At 41.7% G+C, this 9,395-nt stretch overlaps 1 protein-coding gene across 2 annotated transcripts; it reads left to right on the top strand.

Moving 5' to 3' along the window:
* Positions 1–46: 46 nt before the first annotated feature.
* On the top strand, positions 47–8,243 carry UQCRH (ubiquinol-cytochrome c reductase hinge protein). Of its 2 annotated transcripts, XM_080800785.1 has the most exons (4): positions 47–368; positions 3,841–3,867; positions 4,621–4,782; positions 8,029–8,243. In XM_080800785.1, exons 1-4 carry the CDS (start codon positions 315–317, stop codon positions 8,059–8,061), a joined length of 276 nt encoding a protein of 91 aa, XP_080656911.1. In that variant the 5' UTR covers positions 47–314; the 3' UTR covers positions 8,062–8,243. The 2 variants fall into 2 exon arrangements, with proteins under 2 accessions (XP_080656911.1, XP_080656912.1); XM_080800786.1 differs by lacking the exons at positions 47–368; positions 3,841–3,867 and adding an exon at positions 4,362–4,510.
* The last annotated feature ends 1,152 nt before the right edge of the window (positions 8,244–9,395 follow it).

Here is a 9,395-nt window from a genome sequence, read left to right as displayed (position 1 = left end):
CGCATTCTTTCCAAGTTTCCTAGAAACCAATATTTTAAATAAATGTGCAGATCGATGTAGTTGACACTGGAGCGATTAAGGGGACATTACTTAGCAACTCCTCCTCAGGTGCAAATACCAGATCCCCCTATCCCTTGCGTTTGGACGGTAGTATATGCCAATCCGAGCGTGTGTTCGCGACTACGACGAGTCTGCCGCACTTCCGGCCAGATCGCCGGATATCCGCTGAGTGACCCTTACAAGTCCTTCTTGATCCTGAAGTGGTATAGGTGCCGCTGTTGCTGCTGGTGTTGAATTCAGAACCGTAGCGGGTCATGGGGCTGGAGGACGAGCGAAAGATGCTGACCGGGTCCGGAGATCCCAAGGAGGTAAGGAAAGGCGACCGACTGGACCCTTTTCACTGCCCTGAGGCTCAAGACCTACCCCGCCAAAACACACCCGGGCCCCTGTTGGCCCTAGATTCGCCCCTAGAGTTTTCACGGTCACGATTGCTAATTCTCTCGACCCTTCCCTAGAATTTGTCTACTCATCTTGGACAAGTAGATGACCACCCCTTTTCTGGGCTTGGTTTCCCCATTCTGTGAATGAGGTGAAGGTGTAACAACAGCGAAAATGCTGTGTCGCCTAAACTTTTGTAAAAAACAGTATCTTTATTTTTAGCCAACCAGACGACCTGAGACCCTGGTTTGACAGGTTTAGGGGTCAAGCCGACCGGTCTTAGTGCTTCTTTCCCCTCAGGTCAGGAATCCTGCCACATCTTCGATGGAGGCTCCGGAGACCTGACCCTTAACGCTAGTTTCTGTGAAGAAGTGGTTTCTTTTTTTTTGGTAGGAGTGGGGGGTGGGAGGTATATTTGGGGAATATGCCAGTATAACTCTGCGATGATGGAAGAGGGAGCTCTATCCCGGAATAAGAATACCGGTATGATAATTATTGACTGCTTACTATTCCAAGTGTTTATATGACTCATTCATTTAAGCCACACGATAGTCCTACGAAGTAAGTATTGGGTACTATTATGGTCTTTTTACAGATGAAAAACTAGTAGAGAAAGGCTAAATATCTTCTCTAAGGACCACACTTTTAATCATGGATCGGGGAGTTGTACCCAAGCAGCATGGTTTCAGAACCAAGACTTAGCCATGGTGCTACCCAGCTTTTCAGAAGTCATCTAGCTTTTGGGTTTCAATCACATTTCCTATCCTTTGTTCTCTAGTTACTTCGGGGCAGCTGTTCCGCGTTTATGGGTTCCGATTAGTTGGAAACTAGTTTATCCCATGATTTTTCCTAGTCTTACTATTTTCAGAGAGGGGACCAGAACAAAATGAAGCCAGCCTCAGGAAGTTCAGTAGGGCTCACCACAGCAGATGAAAAAAAGAAGGTAGTCAGTTTTAAAATTAAGAAAGCTGAGGTCTTTGGGGCGCCTGGGTGGCTCAGTCAAGCATCTGCCTTTGGCTCAGGTCATGATTCTGGAGTACTGGGATCTAGCCCTGCATCTTGCTCCCTGCTGAGTGGGGAACCTGCTTCTCCCTCTCCCTCTGCTGCTCCCCCCCTGCTTGTCCTCTCTCTATATATCAAATAAATAAATAAAATCTTAAAAAAAAAAACAGATCTTTTATGAAGAACGTATACTTTTTGGGCATTTTTATTTAGTGTGACCTTGGTTTGTGTCATTGACTGGAAATTTTACATGAAGTAGTCCATATTCAGACTTAGTATTTGGAGTTGTTTTTCTAAAACATGCCATGATACTTTTGACACAAAATTATCAAAATGATCAATGTAGTAGCATTGCTAATAGCATTGCTAATAGCATTGCTAATAGGGAAATGATACAAAGGTCTTGCTTCTAGGATTCTAATTTCAGGTTTCAGAGGCAAAATAAATGATTTAAATTTTTTGGAAAAACTTTTTCAGTATGAGTTTTTTTAAAGAGCAAGGTTAAGAAACTAATGAAAAACTAGAGTTTGACATCCCCCAAATCATCTTCATGTTTAGAAGAGATCTTTGCTAATTGCGAGAATAAATAGCGTGAATCGTAGTTGAACTTGCCTTAGCTCTCCCAGCTTTCATGAGGTTTGGTCTCTTCCCCAAAGGGCATGGTAGAGAATGAAGCAGATTGTGTTGGAATTTTGAAAACATGAGGGATTGCTGAGTTAGTTCTTTTTATTTTCCTGTATACTTTTTCTTTCTCTTCCCCCAGATGTGGGTATGTGTACGTGCAGGCAGGCAAACAGCTTACTCTTGACGGGTTAAAATATTGATCAGATTCTCCTGTGCCCCAGATTTTGGCCTATAATGGTCCTCCCACAAGGACTTTTTTACACTGCTGTCCTCGGAAGAAAGGAAACTATAAATTTGAGGTTGTATGCTTGAATCAGAAGTAGATAGGTGGGAATTAGTGTTTCAAAACTTGTGAATGGAGTGCTTACTCTAGACCTTTGATTGACTTCATGCTGATAATCTACTTAGGGGTCCTGGGAGTTCAGCAAGTCAAAAAGCAGTGACTGTAAATTAATTTAAAAACTAACCGTTTCTAGTTAAGCTCTGGCTAAAGAAAAGTTTAGGTTTGGCCATTTTCATATTCCCAGTTCAAGTTCAGAGTCTAGAAAAAATGTTAGTTTTCCTCTTAACTTTGTTTAGTACTTTGTAAATACTAAATTGAGCTGTTTCTCATAATACTAGGGCCTCCCAGAATTTCAAACAAAGTTATATAGGTTCCATGTGAACATCAGCTTGAATCTGTATCAGAATATTTCTCAACGGGGCACCAGCTGGTTCAGTCAATAGAGCATGTGACTCTTGATCTTGGGGTGGTGGGTTCCAACTCCACGTTCATCATCATAGAGCTTTAAACACAAAGAAAGAAAATATCTAATTAATGTTGTTACTCTAAACTGGGAGCCCTTAAGGAGCTGTTGTGATTAATCAAATTACAGATATGAAAGTACTTTATAAATTTTATTTTAAAGTATTTATTTATTTGAGAGAGAAACCAAGAGGGAACTAAGCAAGGGGGAGGAGCAGAAGGAGAGGGAGCAGCTGACTCCCCCTGAGCAGGGAACCCGATGTGGGGCTGGACATGGGGCTGGATCCCAGGACGGTGGGATCACCACCTGAGCAGAAGGTGGAGGCTTAACCAGCTGAGCCACCCATGTGCCCTACTTTATAAAGTTCAGTGTCCTACACACTAGGTTGTTGCTAATGAAAGTGAGATACTGTGTCCTTGTACTCAGGGTATTAATTAGGTATGGTAAGTTTACAGGCATGGAGACAACTGCTTTTTGTTTGTTTGTTTTTTGGAGACAGCTGTTTTTGAAAGAAGAGTTTATTACTTATGAGTCCCAAGAGAAGGTGGGGAGGGCCACACCAATCAGAGCCACCTGGAGAAGGGCCTGGACCCCCAGAAAGAGCAAGGGAAACCAGACTCTTGGTTTCTGAGGGAATGAGTGGGTGAGTCAGGATAGGCAAGCTCTGGCAAGTTTAGGATTGGATTATTTGGGTAATTTCTGTGGGTTCTGGGATATAGGTGTGGTCTCTAGCTGTTTGGTACTTGGTCCATAGGGTGTTTAGGGCAGGAGCAATAATTGGTTTAGTTTAGGAGATAAAGGAAGTGATTGGTGATAGGGGTTTGGATTGATTGGTTTACATATGAAGGGTGTGTCCCCCAGCAGGGGTTTTCTCCCGGATTAGCAAAGCCCCTAAAATGCAAAAGCATCATAAAATAACAGAAAATTTTAAAACAACTAATACAGTGTTTATCCTCAGTAATTACATCAGTATGATCAGTAATATGTGTCCCAAGTTGCTGCTGACATTAATCTTATTTTCCTTTTGTAGGAGGAAGAGGAGGAGGAGGAATTAGTGGTAAGAGCTGTCTAAGGTTTGGAACCATCTCAGTAAAAGGAAGTTTGAACTTAATGAAACTCTAAGGGCATTTTAAGGAGTCTTTATTTGACACCTTGGAGAGAATGGAAATGGAAAAAGCCTTTAATACGTCTTCTTGTGCTGTGGAGTGTTTGGTGGGTGTGGGCCTGGGAAGCTGAGTCTTTTCTGGGTTTGGAGCTTCTTCAGTCATGGTGTCAGGGAGCAGAGCAGCATCTTGAGGGCCTGGTATTCAATTATCTATCTGCTCTTGGCTGCTTAATAAAGGACTCAGGAAGGAACTTTTCTTATACAGTCCTTCTCCATGTTAACATTGCCTTTCTAGCTGGGCAGCTGGGGTACATAGGCCTGGCTGTCAGATGAGGGGAATTCAAATTCACAGACATCACATATCCCCAAATGCTGTGTTAACATGTAAGGCCTCCTATAGATATACTTCAAGTTTGGCTAGGTTTCCTTTACCACCTTGTTTTTCAGATAGGACTGAGGCTTTCAGTGCATACTGGCAACCTTGGAAGGCAGGAATGTGAAACTTTCCCCTACTACTTAGCATCAGAATTGAATGGGAGACCCCATTCTCCCATTTCTGGCGGCAGTGTGGCTCTGCCAGCTGGCCTTCTGCACGGTAATTCAGAGGCAGCACCTTGGTTTGGTGGTTGTGTTAATCAAAGCAGATGGTTTGTGGGTCTCCTCCTAAAACCCCCATTTCCGTTGTTTTCTGTGTTTCTTCTTCAGGATCCCCTAACAACAGTGAGAGAGCAATGCGAGCAGCTGGAGAAATGTGTAAAGGCTCGGGAGCGGCTAGAGATGTGTGACCAGCGTGTATCCTCCAGGTCGCAGACAGAGGAGGATTGCACGGAGGAGCTCTTTGACTTCCTGCATGCAAGGGACCACTGCGTAAGTCAGCCTAATCAGGGAGGGGAAAGCTTAGTGGCCAGGCAGACTTGGTGCTGACAGCTTCTCCATACTAGGTGCAGATCCAGCAGTAAGCATTTACTTACTGGCCCATATATGTCAGGTATGGTGCTGAGCACTTTACATAAATAATCCACCTAATTCTGCTACTTTCCTGGAGATAGGTCTCATTAGCCCCATTTTACAGATAAGAAACTGAGGCTTAAAGAAGAGAAATGATGTCCCAGCTTGGACTGCGAAACATTGGGGAAGCTGGATTTTGTACCTTTAAGCAACAGGCTATTCTTTAAAATCATTTATATCCTCCAGTATGTCTTGTACGTGCTAGTTGGTCCAAAAAGTTTTCTTTTCTTTTCTTTTTTTTTTTGTTAAGATTTTATTTATTTGAGAGAGAGAGCAGGGGAAGGGGCAGAGGATAAGGGAGAAGCTTACTCCCTGCTGAGCAGGGAGCCAACCCCTGACAGGGCTCACCCCCAGGACCATGGACTGAGCCACCCAGGTGCTCCCTTATTATTATTATTTTTTTTTTTTTAAGTAAATTTGACTCTCTTACATATGACAGATATTTTAAATAAATTGCAGAGCAGGCAAAAGTTTGATGATTGCTTATATTAAAACCAATTGGTAGGGATAGGGCAGCTGGGTTATGGACATTGGGGAGGGTATGTGCTATGGTGAATGCTGTGAAATGTATAAGCCTGATGATTCACAGACCTGTACCCCTGGGGCAAGTAATGTATTATATGTTAATTAAAACAATTGGGTGCTTAATAAGCATATGAAAGGTGCTTAACCCCATTAGCTCTCAGGGAAATACAGATCAAAACCATGATGAGATACCATTTCATACCTGCTAGGATGGGTATAATCAAAAAGATAGGGAGAAATGGGTGAAGGGGGTCAAAGGGAAAAATAAATGACTCTTTTCCCCCTGAAAAAAGTTAATGATCTCCGCTCTACCAACTTTATTTATGCTTCAACAATTGCAGGGATGCTGGCTGACTAAGTTGGTAGAGCACGCAGCTCTTGATCTCAGGGTCTTAAGTTCAAGCCCCTGAATTGGGTGTAGAGCTTTCTTTAAAAAAAAAAAAAAAGTTCCAGTATAGGTGTTTTAATTCTATGATATAGAGTGGAAATACACAAATGTACACATACCTCCGCCCCATTAAATATGTTGTGACAAGGAGGATATTTTATAAAGATAGAAAAATCTAACTGAAATCATACTGCCTAGAGATAACCATGTTTTCTCATATATACTGTCAGATTTTAAAACAAAAATGGAATCCAAATACATTTAATATAAAATATGAATAGAAGCATTATATTTCTTTTTCAACATAATTTTAGTGGAAAGAAGGAAAATTTATAAACAAAACATGCATCTGTAATTCTCCGTATCATTAAAAAAAAATGGATTGGTGTTGTCAATACGGAGAAATTGCTGTTGGGGATGTAGATTGGTGTAGCCCTATAGAAAACAGTCTGGCAGTTCTTCAGAAAGTTAAACATGGGGCGCCTGGGTGGCTCAGTTGTTACGCGTCTGCCTTCGACTCAGGTCACAATCCCAGGGTCCTGGGATTGAGCCCTCCATCAGGCTCCCCGCTTGGCGGGAAGCCTGCTTCTCCCTCTCCCACTCCCCATGCTTGTGTTCCTGCTCTTGTTGTCTGTCTCTGTCAAATAAATCAATAAATAAATAAACCTTCATTTAAAAAAAAAAGTTAAACATAAAGTTAACATATGATCTAGTAATTCTCCTAGGTATATATACTCAAGAGAAATGAAGACTTATGTTTGTATAAAAGCTTGTACACAAATATTCTAGGAGCATTAGTCATAATAGCCAGAAAGTGGAAGCAACATAAATGTTCATCAGTTGATAAGTAAATAAAATGTAATATATCCATATAATGGAATATTATTTGGCAGTGAAAAGAAATGAAGCACTTTACTCAAAAAATTAAACTCTGCTATATGATCCAACAATTTCACTTCTGGTTGTATACCCCGAAAGAACTGAGACTGTTCAGTTGAACAGGTATTTGTGCATGCATGTTTATAGTAGCATTCATAATAGCCAAAGTGTAGACGCAGTCCAACTGTACATTGTGGTATATACCTATAATGAAATATTTAGCCTTAAGAAGGGAAGAAACTCTGATGTGTTACAACCTGTATGAACCTTGAAGACATGCTAAGTTACATAAACCAATCACAAAAAAAACAAATATGCCATTCCACTTATGAGGTACCTAGAGTAATCAAATTCATGGACAGTGGAATGGTGGTTGCCAGGGGCTTCAGAGAGGGGGAAATGGGAAATTACTTAGTTTCAGTTTGGGAAGATGAAAAAATTCTGGAACTTGATAATTGCTGGACAGTATGAGTTACTTAATGCCACAGAAATGTAGAGTTCAAAATAGTTAAAATGAGGGCACCTGGCAGACTCATTCAGTGGAGCTTGTGACTCTTAATCTCAGGGTTTTGTCGTAGACTTTATAAAAAAAAAAAAAACAGTTAAAATGGTAAATTGTATGTTATTTAAATACTTTTATGCACTGGGTTGAAATGTAGAAATGAGACAGGCATGGTCCCTTCCTTTACTTAGTTGAACCAGCATAGAAGACAAGTAGAATACTTTATTCTTTGGGTATAACCTTCTCAGGATGGCCTTCACTAATCCTCTATTTAAAGCTGCTGTGCACCCCCCACCCCTTTTTTATTTTCCTCAGAGCTTTTATCACTGTCAGAAGTTTACCTTAGGTCTATATTAAATTTCTCTTATTAGTCTCTACGTTTCCTTAGAGAGATACTGCCTGGTTTCCATTGTAGCTTACTGAGCACCTAGAAGAGTAGCTGGCATATAGTAGATGTTATATAAGTATTTGTTACATTAAAAAATACTATGACATGGGAGGTATAAGTTCCTATGGGGAAGAATGGGGAGGGACAGATTTATGTGGGGATAGGAGTTTGTTTAGAGAAAGCTTATTAAAAGTAGAGAGTTAAAAAAGCTTATTAAAAGCTTTTTAAAAGTAGAGAGTTCTGGGTAGAAGGGAGATCGAATTCAGGTAATTGAAGGTAGTTCACTAGGGCTCAGGAGGGGTATGGGTGTGTGTGAATACTGTGGAGAGAGGAGAGGCAGTAGTGTTCCAGGTCATGAAGGACCTTGTAAGCTGTGACATTAAAGCTGCAGTTGATGACCATCTTTTTTTTTCTCTCATCTAGGTGGCCCACAAACTCTTCAACAGCTTGAAATAAATGTGCTTACTTCACCCCAGCCTTCATCACCCGGGCATCAGGATATTTCATGGTTTTGACCATGCTATTTCTTCCTTATAAGTGTAACTGTATGTTCATGTGAACCTCATGGATTTTGGCTTAGGCAAGTAACTTCTATGTAATTAGCTGTGATTCCTCTTAATAAAGTCCAGTGATCTGCAGACCTGCAGCTTCCTTTTCTTTATTTGAAAATTTTCAAACATAAGACTAGGTAGAACAATAATCAGCTCCCATGTACCCATCACCTAGCAAGCATGTATCTTTTTTTTTAAGATTTATTTATTTGAGAGAGAGAGAATGTGCTGGGGGAGGGGGCAGAGAGACAAGGGGATTCCCCACTGAGCAGAGAGCCTGATGCCGGGCTCCGTTCCAGGACCCTGAGATTGTGACCTGAGCCAAAGTCAGACGCTTACCCGATTGAGCCACTTAGGCTCCTGCAAGTATGTAACTCTTAATGATCAGGACTTTGAAAACATTTACCTTGATGCCATTATCACAGTTAAAATGAACAGTGATGGCTTAATTTCATTGGATACCCAGTCCATATGAAAGTCTCCTACCTTTTTTTTTTTTTTAAAGATTTTATTTATTTATTTGACAGACAGAAATCACAAGTAGGCAGAGAGGCAGGCAGAGAGAGAGGGGGAAGCAGGCTCCCTGCAGAGCAGAGAGCCTGATGTGGGGCTCGATCCCAGGACCCTGGGATCATGACCTGAGCTGAAGGCAGAGGCTTTAACCCACTGAGCCACCCAGGCACCCCGAAAGTCTCCTACCTTTTGACAGTTTTTAGTTTCAGTGTCCAACAAGGCAGCCTTTTTTTTTTTTTTTTTAAGATTTTATTTATTTGACAGAGAGATAGAGGACAGGCAGGCAGAGAGAGAGGGAGAAGCAGACTCCCCACTGAGCAGGGAGCCTGATGCGGGACCCTCCAATCATGACCCGAGGGAAGGCAGCCACTTAACCAACTGAGCCACCCCAGGTGCCCAGAGGCGGCTTTTTTCTTTAAAAAGATTTTTATTTATTTGAGAGTTGAGTGAGAGAGAGAGAGAGTGTGCATGAATGGAGGGAGGGACAGAGAGAGAAGCAGGCTCCATCCCAGGACCCTGGGACCATGATGTGACCCTAAGGCAGATGCTTAACTAACTGGGCCACCCAGGCACCCCTCAAGGTTGCTTTTGAAAAATACACATTTTTAAAAAGGAGTGAGAAGGATATAGGTTTGTGAGGGGTGGGATACTGGATTCCAAGAAGGGTCAGAAAAAGACACCTGGGTAGGCAGTGCTAACAATGGGAGATTGGTTACATATGTACAA

This window comes from Martes martes, assembly GCF_963455335.1.
Source record: "Martes martes genome assembly, chromosome: 4".
NCBI lineage: Eukaryota > Metazoa > Chordata > Mammalia > Carnivora > Mustelidae > Martes > Martes martes.
Note: the sequence above shows the minus strand (reverse complement) of the source record. Positions and strands in the feature narration are given on the sequence as shown.